Source organism: Megachile rotundata, chromosome 3, assembly GCF_050947335.1.
Source record: "Megachile rotundata isolate GNS110a chromosome 3, iyMegRotu1, whole genome shotgun sequence".
In the NCBI taxonomy this organism is placed as follows: domain Eukaryota; kingdom Metazoa; phylum Arthropoda; class Insecta; order Hymenoptera; family Megachilidae; genus Megachile; species Megachile rotundata.
The window spans coordinates 7,143,379-7,160,253 of record NC_134985.1 but is presented as its reverse complement, the minus strand read 5'-3'; the positions used below and the strand labels follow the sequence as shown (position 1 = coordinate 7,160,253).

Here is a 16,875-nt window from a genome sequence, read left to right as displayed (position 1 = left end):
AAATTTGGTACTTTGCTAAACTACATTGAAAGCTTTATACTAAAACATGTCATCAAAATATCTGTTATTGTGCTTAAAATATCTTAAAACATAATTAATGTCGATAATTAAGAAATTAACTGAAAAGAACACGTTCACAGGATATTGAATCTAACCAATACTCTTATCGCTTTATTGTCATGAAAAGAAAATTATTCGTGTGTGTAAGTTGTACAGAAATAGAGAAGTGTCCATACCTTAAAATTTATCGTAAGTACAAAGTGAGGTTCAGAAGTTAGTCTGCAAAAGTATAGATCAGAATTATAATAATACACACACCAATCAGTTTGAACATTACAGAAGAGTCTTAAAACTTTATTTTAGTTTCTTCAACCTAAACATAGCGAGACGATTAGTTAATCGAGTTAAGGAATTGGAAATTTTTCTTGGCCATAATACAATGATCGTTGTGCATGTCTTTTATTCCAAAAATTAGAACTGTTTTACGAAAGAAACGATCACAGATTTCTCTCCTGTATAATAAATGTTACCGAAGAAATAACGACAAAGTTAATATCTCTGCCGGAGTTAGTTAAAAAAATATCACTTATATTGATGGATCACCTTATATGTTTTCTCTCGATACAAGTCTCTATATTCTACATAATCCTCCGCGCCACATATTTTTATTTTCAATTTATTTACTTCCAGCCTAAAAAGTGGCTTTGCTGTTTTACAGCGTGGTAATACAAACACAACGAAACGGTTCATTTGAAGCTCTTGTCCCATTGGGTCCTCTTCCATCAGTACCTGCTCATATGACCAAGGTTTATGAAAATGTAAAACTCGAAGGGAAAGATTCGTGTTAGAATTCTTTGAAAGATTTTTTCGGGTTAAAGGAACTTGTCAAACATGTTTCGAAATGTTTTTTTTGTCTTTTTTTGGAGGGAATGGATGTTCTCTTTAACCAGGGTATTACGGGACATTCGTGCGTTGAATGTAAAATTAACAAGCGCAATCACAAGCACAACGGCGTACGCGTTTCTCACGGCGGTGAGTGAAAGCCTCTGGGATGGAGCGCACCGAACGTGGTTGCACATCTGTAAACAATTAAACACGGCTTATGTAGAATATAATTAACTATTGTATATGTCAAATGCAAATCTTCCATAGGAAAAATAGCGGCCAAGGGAAACAGATGCAGTAGGCATAAGAGGCGACAAAGAAACTACTTTCAGAGGGAGATGGAATGATACAATCAATTTAAATGCACATGCAAAACGAGGTGGTATATACGATGTAGTGTCCATATATTACATAGGTATCATGTTAACCCATGTCAACTGACTCATGTCAACCCATGAGTTGGCGTGTGGAAGTCGACACAAAGCAAAAGCCATGTTTATACCCATCGTGAAAACTTTCAGTGTCACATTAAATAAGTCACGGTAAATAAAAATAACAGTGACAACCACATCACGCAATTCCCACTGTCTCAATCAATTTCGTGATGTTTGCTAACTGTCGATGTTTCTGGTTTAATTGGCATAATTATTAGAGCTAATTGTACTACCGGTGAAAATATATGAGTCTAGGTATCTATTTTTCTGTTTTGACCAATTGGAGATGTTGCGATTTGAGAATGTAGCGATATGGAGAAGTATTGATTTGGAGATGTATTGATTTGAGAACGTAGGGATTTGGGAATGTAATGATTTGGGGACGCAGCGATTTGGGGATGTAGCGAAAAGGGGACGCAGCGAAATGGGGACGTATCGATTTGGGGATGTAGGGATTTGGGAACGTAATAATTCGGGAATGTATTGATCGGAGGACGTTTGGGTATGTAAGAATTTGAGAATATAGAGATGTAGGAATGGAGGAATTAGGAAATGTAGGTATTTAGAAATGTATGGATTCGGGAATATAAGCACTCGAAAATGTAAATATTCGAGGATGTAGAAATTTCGAGATATAGAAACTCAAGAATATGAAAACTGGAGGATATAGGAATATGTAATCCCTAGATTTGGAAATAGTATAACGATTTCGATACGTGCTCTTCTAGCCAACTAATGGGTTAATCGTAGTGCGCAAGAATAGCGTTCGGCAAAGAATGTTTATATCTGCTTTTTAATCTAAGGGAGCCATAAACCGAGAATTTTCTATAATTTCCGCACCTACCTCATACAAATGTTAGATTAGGTTATACAATATTATGTCCTTTCCCTGTAACACGTTTAATATCTATAATTTATTTATAACTTATTTATAAAAAATACTTTGTTATTTATTTGCAATTTGTAATAAGTAAATATTTTGCCCTTCCTTATAACACGTGCACCAGTCATTTCTTTGTAATAAACTTGTCATTTTCCTGCAGCATTCATCTCTATTTTTTTGTAAAAGTTTCACATTTTTTGATAAGTTATTTGTAATCATCATTTCTGTAGTATATATTTTTAAATATATTTTGTAGAGTAATCATTTTATATGCCTTTCTTACTCAACTTTCTATGTTGTAAAATTGATGTGAGTACTTCGAAAGCCAATATTAGTTACATACAGAAAATTTATGACAGATTTGTAATTATTAGAGGTCGAAATTAAATTCACTTGATTTAAATTTCCCGCTTGTATGATCAAGTCAAAGGGATGCGCTTTGCCAAACATCAAAGATACCGCCCTGTGTCGCCTTTAGTACTTACCCTTTAACAGGTCCCTAGAACCGGTAATAATATCTATGCATTGGCAATTTATTATGCCTACTTTTCAAGACATTATCCAAATCAATAAATGATGCAATTCTTATAAGTGCATGTCTATTTTTGAAAGAAAGCTGTTTTATTGCGTACTCTACGTTTTAGAAAGCTGATTCTAAGAACTACATTGGAATGTAAATTGATTTTCTCTGTATAATCGAATTTTACGCTCAAGTTTATATTCATAACAGAAATATCACGGTGCCTTGGTAATAAGGTATTAAAGACAATAGTTTATTATAAAGTACTTAATTTGGAAAGCTGAAAGCATTTTGGAAGCCCCATTCCTACATTGCTATCGCCATTTAGTGATTGCTCGCAGAAATATCGAAACAAATATTTGTTAATGTTTATAAATTATTCTACAAACACGATAAAGTTAGAGAAATGACATTACAATAAACTCGAAGCATTTTAGTCACAAATTAAAAAAATTGCATTTCATGGACTTCAAAGTGCTTAGCCATCTAGTGGCGAAAATAAGAACTAATAGAAATAAATTTTGGAAACCATCTTTTTTCTAATTTATATTTTTTCGACTTATGATCGCATATAAAACACTTCAAAGTCGTTTAATATTGCTATTTGAAGCATTCTAATGTTTAATAAGTAATAAAGATCAACATTTCAGAAGGTATTTCAAATTTACTTTCAACAGTTTCAATCTCCTATCGCTAGATGGCTAAGCATTTTGAGAATAATAAACGTAATTTAAACATTTTCGAAAGTAACACTATAAAGCCACTCTTTTTGACTTTGTTGTAACTGCAGAACAATTCCCAAGCGCTTATAAAACGAAGTACTTTATTTGACAAGAAAACGTTTTTCCTTTTATTCTTGATAGGGAGGAAATTTAAGACGTAGAAATCTTGAAAGATGATTTGAAAATTTAATTTTGTGAATCTGAAATTTGGAAATCTAAAAATCCAGATACTTTGGGATTTTTGAAAATTTAAAAATTCACGAATTTAGAGAATTAAATTTACATTTTAACTTACACTTTACATTTCTAGTATAATATGCAGAGTGTCCTTATTTCTTACCACCAAGCTTCATTAACATATTCTATATGCAAAAATCAGATGTTATACAAACATCTTATACTAACCTAATGTTAAATTATACTAACCTAACCAACATACTCTATATACAAAAATAAGATGTTATACTAACCTATGGTTAGAAGGCTTTATTGAAAAGTTATAATAAAAAAATATGTGTAAAAAAATTCGGTCAGGTCATTGATTTTAGGTATCACCGTATATTTCAAGGTCATCGAAACCAGTCTTTACTGATTTTTATAATGATTATGATGACTCTGATGATTGTGATGATGTTTAGATGACTGTGATGATGATTATAATGATAATGATGACTCTGATGATTGTGGTGACGTTTAGATGACTGTGATGATGATTATAATGATTATGATAGTGATTGTGATAATGTTTACGATGGTTGTAATGATGATTATAATGATCGTGATAGTGATTATGAGGATTGTGATAATAATTATAATAATTAGAATTATTAAAAGCGTGTGCCCTTCTATAAATAATAACCGCATTGAAAATATTTTTCCGAATACCTCTGAAATTATAAGACCAAACTAATTATAACTAATTATAAGACCAAACAGTAATGATATGTATACAGAAAAGTTGTTTTGAAATTCCAAGGTTATTGAAGTCAGTGAGGTATGACCTTTCTATAATAATAACCTCAACCTCTCTTATCTTACTATTAAAGTAATTAGTTATTATCAAGTACGATGACCCAACTACTGAGAAAATCACAGGTTAAGATATTAAACGAAAACGAAAACTTAAGAAAAGTCTACAAAAATTAAAGCAATTCTTTACTTACAGTGCGGACGACTCTCCTCTTCTTGTTCCTGTTGTGGTTGCTGTTGCGCTTGTTGTTGTTGTTGATGCTGTTGTTGTATCATCATATGAGTCACGTGTTGCTGTTGCTCCGGTTGTCGCTCTTGATCTTGTTCGGGCATTTGACCATCAGAAACTTCAGCACGAGCTTCCACTGGTATTTCCAAGGATTCGACAGGTCTCAATGGCAGGGCAAATCTTGGTACCGGGAAAGCGTTGCCTTCTACGACCTGAAAATCAAAAATCAATCGATCTATACTACACATATAAATATGTACATACTATAAGGATATATAATAAAGAAAACTAAAGTTCACAACAGTTATGTTAATTCGATTAAGCTTCATCTTTTCCTATTTCGAGTAATTGTCCACTTATTTTTGTCCCCGACTGTATGTATAAAGTATAAACTGAACAAGCTTATGTGTGTTTGTCTGCCTTTTGTTTAATTTTTAAGTATTACCGTTACACATGTGAACACAGACTGACCATTGAATGCATTCCAATCAATTTTTATAATTTTGGAAATCAATAAATCATTATTGTATTAATGTATAAGTAAACTAAATAAAATTATTAGATTAATATTCTAATCACAGAATTATACTTTTTTATAAACTAATTTCATTTACGCAATACCTTCAACCTAGTATTAGCAACTTATCTTTTTATAATAGAAATAAAGGTACATCCACGGCGTTTCTGACCTCATAAGACAAGCGAAAAGAATTTATAAACAAAAATAAGTTAAGAATATAGAATAACATTGATTCATATGTAGCTTTCTTTTTAAACAAAACTAAATTTAAACAATCTTGATGGATATAACAAAATTTGTTTGTAACATATAAAATGGCGAATGCAAGCACCTACGTGATCAGAGTTAAAAATTACATTTATTGATATGTATTTGCTAACAGTAGAATTAAAAAACAATTTATGCATTTTGTTATTTTCTAAATAAACTGTTTTATAAATACTTGAAATATGTTTAAATTCAATTTTGTTGAAAATGAAGAAGCATAGAAAAGAATTTTATTTTATATTTCTGACTTATTTTTTCATGTATATTTAACTTAAATTGTAAATATTTAGGTGTGCTATTATATGAGAAATTCTTTGTATGATTAAAAGAATAGATAGTAAATAAAAATGAATTTAAAAAAAATTTGGCAGCGGTGGGATTCGAACCCACGCCTCCGAAGAGACTGGTGCCTTAAACCAGCGCCTTAGACCGCTCGGCCACGCTACCTCTTGATGTACTCCTAAAAAATTGCTGATGCAGCGGTTCTCATTTAAACTTACACAATACTATACATGGATGTGCTTGACGACCATATCCGTCATGGAGATGTGGCAGAATTTCGGGTCATGACAACTATATCCATCATGCGTAAAATTTTGTTACAAATTTGATATTTAAATTGTAATTTTGGCGAAAATTAAATTATATTCGTAAATTGTAATATGTTTAAAATGTTTAGAGGTCAACACGAAATGAAATAAACAAATAAAAAGTGTAAATGATTTGAGATGGATTCATAAATTTTTGAGAGCTAACTCGTCATCGCTTGATTATCGTGACACACACTGGTGCGCGCTTTGCAAAAAGATTGCCACAGTTAACTGGTTAAAGATAAAATGTAGATAATGTGCTCTCACCTGGTGAATTATGTTTCGAATTTCAGCCGGTACTGGGAAGTTTCTTTCCTCTTCACTATCCTCGTCCGATCCAGAGTAAGATTTGGCTTCCTGTTGTTCGCTAGAACTATCCTGTCGTTGACGACTCTCCATGCTTCCATGCTCCAACAAATTTCGGACTTCTACTGGAAGTGGAAGTCCGAGAGGAATGGGTTGTGCTCCTTCCGGGAACGGTTTGAATTCTTGAACGTTCTACAAATAATTTAAGACATTTTTATAACATTACTTCTATAAAAATAATGATTAACTTCCAATAATGTTAAATTTAATCACTGTCTTCTATATTCAGTTGAATACTAGATATTTTAAATTAAAAATTGTAGAATGTTAATTAAATGCTTAATTTTATGAGAATACCTTTAACAAATTCTATTAAAAAATATCGTTAAAGAATAAACATACAGGGTATTTTATTTTGAAATTTTTATGAAGCCTCATTAAAACTGTAAAACGCGCTATGCCTATTGTAAATATGATTTCTGTATTTTCTCAATTATGAAAACGTAAAAATTTCGTATGTAATGTCAATGGTATTAAATTATAAATACCTGTAAAATATTTAAAGTCGAAAAGTGTGTTCTTTTATCAAAGCTTTGCCTAATTTTATCAGTAATTTTGCCACTCCGTGTTATTGCAAAACAGAGAATATTAGTACCACTGAGTACTACAACTAAATTCAATTAGTACCACTGAGTAATACCACTGAAATTACGTGTGAAACATCCTATATATTTTCATATTTAAACAAGATACTCGGTGTCCACATTTAATCCTTGGTCTACACTCTACACTCTACAATAACGTGTCACACTCGTGACGCACACCAAGTTGGAATACAATAAACCGACCTCATATTTTCACTGCAGTTGACTTTTTGGGTCAATCCTAATTAAAATCTGCATAATCAAGATTCACTGAAGACAAAATGCGCTTAACATTTTAACATTCTTTAGTTGCTTTCCCATTTTAGCAATAATTATGTGACTTTAAATGACGCAACTGCCTAAAAAATTGTAAGTTAACCCTTTGCCGTATGATTAATTTGTCAGGTGCGTCAGTCTGAAGTAACTAAAAAGTCTGAAGTAACTAGAAAGTCAAAATGTTATGCTATTTCGTATTCAACGGTCTTTGACTATACAACTTATAATTAGACTTGAACTTCAAATTGAAATGTATTAAATGTTGCGTCACGAGCTCGTCAAAATACTGTAAAGGGTTAAAGAGTTAAACGAGACACCCCGTATAGTCCTTGCTCCATACAATTTTCAAACGAAACATTGGAATTGAATTAAGAAGTAAGAAAAGCAAAATACAAGTGTTCATTGTAGTATTAATGAACAATTGTAATTTTCTTTTCTTACTTCTTAATTTGTATTTACTTCTGTATAATTTACATACATATGAATGTAACCTAACTTTTATACGTAACCTAACTGCTGTACTGATGCGTTGTAGTACATGTACTATTGTACTATACCTACTGTAAACTAACTGTAATGTATTAAATCTCATACGATTTAAGGCAATAATAATAAATAAATTTGAATTGAATTACCTCGCGGCGAGCACCTTCAGGTACTTGTACAGGGATGGGTCTCCCTTCGCCAGTGATATGTTGAATGATATTCTTGATCTCGACAGGCACTTGTTGAATGATTCTTCGAATTTCAAATGGAATGCCTTGGAAGGGAGAGCGCTGTCTGTCAGCAACCTGAGACTGTGGTTGCGGTTCAGGTTGAGGCTGAGCTTGAGGTTGGGGTTGCATCTGAGGTTGTACTTGAGGCGGTACTTGCGCTGGTCGCTGCTCGGTTTGCGGTATCAGCATGTGGGGAATCACTCTCTGTTCGTGAATTTGAGCTTCTGCTTGTGGTGCTGGAGGCGGCATCATTGCTGGACCCTGTTCTTGATTATATGCTCCGGGTGCTTGCTCGACTTGGTGATACATCATGGGCATTTGTTGTTGCTCCTGGGGCATTGGTGGTCGCATTCCTCTGATTGGGTTCACTGGGTAGTGATGCAGTTCGATGGGAATTCGACGGATCTCAACCTGAACCAGTTATATTATTTTAATATTGATTATTTTAACATTAAGGTGGTTTTTAAGCAAATTTCAACATTCAAGTTTCGACCGAAATTAATTTGGGGGGCAAGAAACTCTTTTGTATAATTTGGAATAAAATTTAATTTGAAATTAGCAATAGGTTTATAGATGTGCAGTTACTTTTCAAATGAAAATAAAATACAATAATAAATATACGAGGGACGAAATATAAATTCATTCGTACAATTACTCTTCGTCTCAACACAAGTTAACATACAGATCGGCAAAGGTATATTAATCATTTCTCTAATTTAAAGTGAGGAGAAACTAAGATGTTTTGACATGTTTCGTAAACTGTTTTGTTCAATTAAATGAATTATCTACATGGAAGTAAATTCCCAAAGGATGTCAAGAAGTTGTCACATTCCATGAAAATAAATAAATTTTAATTTTTCAGAAATTCTGTATATAAAAAGCAATCTAAAAAATAATATATATGCCATATAATTCTTATATAGATAAACAAAATCACTTATTGCGATGGCAAAGCTTCAGTGCTTTAAACGTGGCGCCATTTCAAAAAGTCTGTATCAGTAGATTAAAACAAGTTTCAAATTAACACAAAAGTCTTAAAATTCATTCTTAACATTCAATGATAATTCTGCTTTAACCTCGCCATTTTATTCTACTAATTTTGTATAAACTCATGTTTTATGTTTTTTGAACAAATTACTCTGTAAGAGCAAAGATAAGAGCATATGCAATTTTAATAATATTAACTCACTTGTGGTCCCATTGCAGGGTTCTGTGGTCCCATCGCAGGGTTCTGCGGTCCCATCATCGGATTTTGTGGTCCCATCATGGGGGCCTGTGGTCCCATTCGTGGTGGTCTCATTTCCATGGTAACTTGAGGAAGGTTTCGTAATTCCGGTGGAAGAACACCAGGTGGAATGTGATTCAGTCCACGTGGGTCACTAAGGGGCAACTGTTGCATGTCAGGAACTTGATATTGAGTGTGTATTTGATATTGATGATAACCTGGATTTGGCTCCTGAGATTGAAGAGGTACTTGAACGGTTCCCAAAGGAATAATGATCGGTGTAAGCATTTCCTGGTCCTGCTGTCTGCAATTCAAATAAACTTTTTAGCTTTATATTTTTTGATAATCCTTTAAATTAAATGTTAGGATGTTTTGAATTTTTATGACGAAAGGATGATAATCATTTTAGTTAATTTTATTGTAGTAAAAGTAGACTGATATTGAGAAATACTTGTATCAAGTTTGCAAAGATCAAATGTAAAGCAATTCGCAAATTTAACTTTCAGGCATTTATATGTATCTTGCAAAAGAAGTTACAGATTGCAAAACGATGAAAAACTTATATTATGCATTGCTTAACAGAATTTACAACTTTCACTATACCATTTATAAAATAACCTATTTAAGAACTTTAGCTTTAATTTAAGAAGCTAGTAGCTCATACATTACAGTTACATTAATAACTTTCATGAAACGAATACATGGAATAATTTTAATAAAATAGTTAAATGAAGGTAATTAACCCTTTGCACTCGAAAGATGACACACTCATTCGATTTAATACAACACTTTGAAATAAATATTATCTAATTGAATTTACTTAGCGTAATGTGGTCTACAAATATACTAAAACAATAACTACAATAAATAATAAAGAAATAACTTTAAAAGAACACATCAAACTTCTCATCTACAAAGTCATAGAGATCTGTCGACAGAAAAAATACTTTCTTATGCAAAAGATTAATAAAAATTAATCTTTTATTAAAAGATAAAATTTTTTAAATCGGTTATGGAATATTATACGTACTCTTGATGAGGATTGCCAGATTCACACAAAATGGCGACGCGCTCTCCGCTCAGTCTCTGGTAACGAGAGTCAGTGTTGTTCTCCACACTGTTATTAGCACCGTCCATCACTTGGTCAGCCCTTCGTCTTTCAACCACGCAAGATACTCGGCTGCGTGCCTCCTGAATCAAAGTCTGAAACATTATAAACAAAATGATATTTTAGATAAGTAATAAGGGAATAAGTGATTTCATTTCTACATAAAAAAATGATATTAAATATTAAAGTCTAATATTAACTCCTTGGGGTACAGATTTCGGAAAATAAGACCTAGTATTTTATTATATAAATTAAACAAAGTTGGTATATTAATATGGTTCATTAACGAAGGAACATAATATGAAAACATAGAAAAATAATAATTTAGTTTAATTTGTTGTTGTAGAGTACAACTTTAAAGCACCACCAAACATGCAATATTGTGGATCTGAAAATGTCCTACCATGCACCATACACCAACAAAGTGGGACATTTTTAATCCCACCGTGCTCCAAAGAGTTAACTATTTGTGTTAAAAATTTTTGTGTCAAAAATCTTAAGATTTTTGTGCTTGAAAACAAATATTTAAATATTTATGTCTATTGTAATAAAAAATATTTATAGCTTGTCTATAGAATGTAATATCGATCAACTCACGCCTGCAATTTCGTCAAAATCGAATTGAAGGGGTAGCTTAATGTGAACAGGAGGGAACTCGTCGTCATCGTAGTCATCGTCGTCAACGTCATGATCGCTGTTTTCATTGTCTGACTTCGAATTATTTTCATCTTCTTTCTGGATTTTTATGTCCTTGGTGTCTGGTACTACCTCTTTCTTAACAGGTGTTTGCTCAGCGAGAGTTTGCTGCGCCTCCTTCGTCTCGCTGGTCTCCTGTAACAAAAATTCCCTTTAAGTACTTTCCAGGGAATATTCTACTGTCAATTATATAATTTCTATTATGTAATGAAATTACAATAAATATTAACACTAATAATAAATCGATATTAGCTCTAGATTTTACGGAAGATGACAGATCTTAAATTTCTTATTTTCAATTATGAAAATTCTTAAGGTATTATGAAAATGTATTAAACTTCGTTGAAATAAAGATTGTATTAACTGGTTTACTTAATATCATTTAATTATCTTTGTAATTTACTTTCAATTTAAATATTTAGTTATAGTTAATAATATAGTTGACCTTAAACGTCCATAAATCTAGGGACCCCTTGTTCTGTAATATCATATTACATTTTGACGCATACTGCAATTCAAATGTAATAAACTATATACGTATATTCATCGCAATTGAATTAATTATAATTTTATTCTAATTATTTCTGCATTGACTTCTTGTAAAAGAATGACTTTCTTCAACGACACCTTTACAATCCTTTCTATAATATACAGAATACAATATATTCATGATATTAATAATTGTAAATAAATAAATTAAAAATGATAATTAGATTATGAGTATTTTTACAGTAATTTTCTCCTGTGTTTCTATGTTTTATAGAAATATTGCATTTATTACCTAAAAAAGTTTATATATTTTAAACAAATACTATTGATTTTTGAAGTACATTAATTTTAGTATATTTCTTTTATATGATTTCTTCCTTAGTACATAATATAACTTTATATCAATAAACAATTATCAATTTTATCAATAAATTGTTATGTAAAATTTGTTCTTTTAAGAATGAAGTTCTAAGAATAAGCATACATTACGTTACACAATACACAGGATAAAAGTAAGAAAGGAAGTTTTATATTTCCAACTGAAATTTAATACGCCATTTTGAAGTTATGCGAGTGCATAGAAAGTTGACTGGAATATAAGAGTACACTCCGGTGCAACATGGACTTCCTTTAAATAAGAATACATGCAACATTGTCAATTTTAAATTTACGTTTTCAAATTTCCAAATTTTTAAATGTTAAAATTTGTAATATTCAAATTTAAAAATGTTTAAATTGTCAAGTTTTCAAATGTTCAAATTATCAGCTTTTCAAATTTACAGATTACTAAATTTCCAAATTTCTAGATTCTCAAATTTCCGGATCTCTATGCTCCTAAATTCCTAAATTCTGAAGTTTTCTAAATGTTCAAATTTCCAAGTTTTTAAATCTTTGTTTTCCTACATTTTCAAATGTTTTGAAATCACGAATGTTCAAATCTCGACATTTCTAAGTTTCCTAAATTTCCAACATTTACCTAAATTTCCACATTTCTAAGTTAGCAAATTTTTATATTTATAAATTTCCCAGTCCCCAAATTTTCAAATTCCCAAATTTAGAAATTCTCCAATTCATACAATTCTAAATATCCAATTCCCAAATTTACCTACTAACAAATTCCTAAATTTCTTAATTTTCATGTTCTTAAAATCTCCCCAAATGTCAACGTCCGCAAATCTCGAAATTTCTAGCATCACAAATTCCGATGTTCCGAAATCTCTAGCATTACAGATCCATACACCCTAAAATTTTTAGGTCCCCAAATTCCTTCACTACAAAATCCCTACTTTTCCATACCTTTAATTTCCAAAATCTCAAAATCTCCAAACTCCGACATCTCCAAATTCCTATTCCCCAAAATTCCATTCCCAAAAATCCCTAAAAATCAATCAGTGACAATACTCCTTTCGTGGTCGCCATATTTTTATTATACATCAAAGTCAAATTTGTCCTAGACTCTACATATCGTGTGCTCAGCGAATTATTGAAGTCTCGTTTTGCGTGACGTTTAAAACACAAGTAAGTTTATAATAGATAACCCACGCCGGTTTGCCCGCTTCCCATTATGGAAATTCACATGTTTCATTCTTGAACAAGAGATAATATCAATAATGAGATTTACTTCTTGTAACGACTGGAATATTTAAATAACTGTTGTCTTTGGTAACTGTTGTCACAGTTAATTCTTGAAGTCTGACTCGTTGAATAACTTGTTTGTTCTGACGTCATGTTTTGTTGCCAAAACGCACGTGAAATTGAGGTGAAGGTTTTGTTGCTTCTCCAATTTTGATCAGCGCAAAACCAGTTCTAAAACCATCTACGTCATCAGATTTATCTCTCTGGAAAATTTTATGAAAAAATATTCAGTCGTTTTTGCATGGTGACACGACGTACATAAAACTGAACTAATAAGATTTATACATATACTAACAATAAGGTGAAGTGGGGTAAGTGGAAACTGTTTTTTGTAAAGTTGGTATTTAAACGTAAGTAATTTCAGTCTGCTTTGTAAATACTTAACGCTGTCGATATCGAACGCTTTGCACAATTACTACTATTTAATTAATATTAACTAAGACCTTAATTTTCCTTGTACATTTTGATTTTGATAGGAAATTGTTTAAAATGTCAACTACTCTACACTTTCCCCGAAACTGCACACTTTTACTGCATTATGCAAGTACTCTATACTGCAAACAAGTACTCTTAGCTGAAATATAAAAGGGGATATAGTGAAACAAAACAAGGAAACAAACATACTAAATGGAGAAATTTCGCTTATATTGTAATAAAAATAATCTGTATACGCACTTGCCCCGTTTACGAACTTACCCCATTTCACCTTATATGAAAGATAGCCTGGTTCAAGTGAATTGCTCATAAAATATGATCTCTTCATATCGCGACATTTTTCTATCGGATATCGCGATAGTTAATCGAACGTCTCATCATTGCCTGCGTTCGATTTCCATCTCTACCTCCGCAAATTTTATAGTGCGATAACACGAAGAGAGTTCACTTTCACTTACGACCCGATGTCGCGACCAGGAAGAAGAGTTGCATCAACAGATGATTACCGTGGCGATATTTATCCAGCTTTCAAAGGCTTAAGGAATACTGTTAGCTTGTTTTCGCTATGGTTGCTTCCCCGGATCTTCTTCGATTTCTCTTACTAGGAAGAGGTCGTTCTAAAGATGCGATCTAAATCGTCCCACGGTTATTATTAGGGATGGGTTCGAACTGAATTCTTAAATCCTTCAAACCTTTTTTATTAAGTTTCGAAACTTTAGAAACATGAATGATGCACTATAATAGATACATCACCAAAAAAGGACTATGTGGGTATATCTTTTTATAACTATTTCTCACAGTTTTCAAATCTTTACAAGTCTGTAACTCGATTTTGTAATAATTATTACTGTGTACTGTTTTCGATCACATTATTGAAGTTTAGATAAATTTATATTATTTATATCGTTATTACAGAACATAACTTCTATTCAGTACATTTCTCGTTCCTCGCAAAGTAACGTTGATGCAGTTGTAGTAATTTTCAGGGTACTCTTCGAATCTTTCTAGGAAAATGATAGAATTCATCGCTTTCACAGTTCCGGGTACTGGTAAAAGTTGCTTTATAGTTTTTCTTAGGACTCTGTGCGAATGAATCCTTCATACTTTTAACAGCAATGCTATTATCGTGGAATCTTGTGAATGTTCGAACAACCGGTGAAGAAGTTCTACGGTGTCGCGATAAGCCGTCTCGTTATACATTGGACACTCTAATAGCAAGTAGTGATGGGTTCGAACCGAATTTTCAATTTCTCGAAACTCGAATACGAAGCGTTATAAAATTTCGAAACTCTCACGACTCGAAACTCTCGAAACTTGCGGTGATTTTGTTTCGCAGGAGGTATATCTTGTTTCAAGAACCGATTTTTCGTTGATTTTTCACATTTTCTTATTTAGGTTTCGAGAGTTTCGAATAGTGAAAAAGATGCGAAGTTCCAAATTCTCACAACTCGAAATTTTCTTGTATTTCGAGGTTTCAATGTTTCGAGGAACTCATCGTTAGTCATGATTATCGGCCAGCTTTTAATTACATTTAATTAACGATGCTGATAATGGTAATAGTCAGGCAAGGCAATATATATGCGATATGCCCCAGTTAACAGAGATTATAAATTAATTAAATGATTTGAATGAATTAAATGTTCTATTGACCTTTGATACCCCGGTTATCTCTTGATACTTTTTATTAGAATATTTGCTCTATTTTCAATGATTATTTCTATGATTCATAACACAAGACCTATATACTGTGTTAAGACGGTTCTCTCGAAGTTTGTGCTGACTTTTATCGAGATCAAAAATTAATGTGTTTTATTACTATAAATTTTTGCTTCTTTCATTCGTCTATTTATTTTTCACTTTATTTTTAATTTAGGATTTAATATATATGATATTATACAGCGATAAATACAGAATTAAAAACTTGCAAATAACTATTTTTACCAAAATTAAAATTTACGTAAAACACTTAACAATTTCCATGAATTTTTCTTTTTATCACATCCAGCACTATCTAAAATTTGTTGTACAGTTTCTAATAATCCAAAATAATTTTGACAAAAAATTATCATATGCTACCTAATTTAAAAGGCATAATACTATTTCTAAACTCCTATTTTTGATCTCAATTTAAAATAAAAATAAGTCTTACAAAACGTCGAACACCAATTTTTTTAACGGTAAGAAAAATCGAATCAGGGTTTCTCTACCGTACACCCATTGTATTGCAATGCAAAACTCAGAAACACGCTAACTCCGTTCCACGGTAAATTAATCGTGTGTTGGTCGTTAGCTAGCTAGATTATCGTTTCACGAGGCAGTAAATCAGGAAACGATGCAAGATACGTATTTGGCGGATGGCGATAGGAAGGAAGTTGCCGTTTAATACTTTCGAGAAGCTAATTTGTGATCGGTCAGCAGGAAACCATTATAGTGCAAGAAACGTTAGTTGCATCAGGTTCTGGCTAGCAAAGACGTTTCGACCGGTTCTGTTTGGTGGCTCGAAAGAGAGGTTTCGCTTCACGTGAAGTGACAACTTTCTAGAATATCAGTGAACGTAATGAAAGGTAGCCAGAATGGTTCAGCTACCGATCTGCTTCTGGTTTTCGCAATTCCAGATATGCTGAAACAAACTTCGATCTTTTCACTATCGTTCAGAAAACGATCTTCTGTTTACCATTTTATCGTGAGTTTGGTTTACGAGAAAGTTTTACGTTCTTGTGTTTATGTAGCTAAAAAGAAAGTGCATATTCCAAGTCTTATTTTGTGGTTATTCATAGTCGTTTCTATTATGAATAAAATTTTGATTGTAAATAAAATTTCTTTATATAAAAAATTAACATTGTCGAGTATTAAAAAGTTAAGCCCTTATTGTTAGTAAAAATTGACATTTTTAACTAAATTTTAGAGTGACGTTGAATTGTGGTAAATTATTACTGTTATGTTAAATTGTTTATTTTTATTTTGACATTTCTATTGATTTTTATTTTACCTCAAGATTAAAATAAAAAATTACAATAGGTTAACACTTTGCTGTGTTTAGTTTCTTTTTATAAATTCAACAACAAATTCTCATGTCAGAACACTGTCTTTCTTCCATTTTATTTGTGTCCTTGTTATTATTTTGTTTAACGTTATTTCTTCAAAATAAACAAATTTGATGTGTCTTTTTATAACCTTGAACAAGTTAACCCTAAAGACATCATTTCATCTTCCCCTATTTTTAATAATAAAATCCCTTCGACTTTTTATCATGAAAAGTTTTGAACGAGAAAATGGCTACCCCGTATATTATATAAAGTACCAGCTGCAAATGGATGAAAAATGGC

At 31.9% G+C, this 16,875-nt stretch overlaps 1 protein-coding gene and 1 non-coding gene across 2 annotated transcripts in view; both read right to left on the bottom strand.

The window, feature by feature from the left end:
* Positions 1-144: 144 nt before the first annotated feature.
* The window catches only part of LOC100878568 (uncharacterized), a 58,495-nt gene continuing 41,764 nt past the window's right edge, over positions 145-16,875 (bottom strand). Inside the window, exons 3-9 of the mRNA XM_012290954.2 lie at positions 10,892-11,125; positions 10,217-10,389; positions 9,151-9,490; positions 7,881-8,372; positions 6,287-6,517; positions 4,608-4,854; positions 145-1,079 (exon numbers count right to left, since the gene is read on the bottom strand). Of these exons, the coding sequence (XP_012146344.2) occupies positions 985-1,079; positions 4,608-4,854; positions 6,287-6,517; positions 7,881-8,372; positions 9,151-9,490; positions 10,217-10,389; positions 10,892-11,125 (1,812 nt within the window). The 3' untranslated portion in view covers positions 145-984. The remainder of the gene's footprint in view (positions 1,080-4,607; positions 4,855-6,286; positions 6,518-7,880; positions 8,373-9,150; positions 9,491-10,216; positions 10,390-10,891; positions 11,126-16,875) is intronic.
* Positions 5,795-5,876, bottom strand: TRNAL-AAG (transfer RNA leucine (anticodon AAG)). Its single transcript has one exon. It is a non-coding gene; the product is annotated as a tRNA-Leu (tRNA).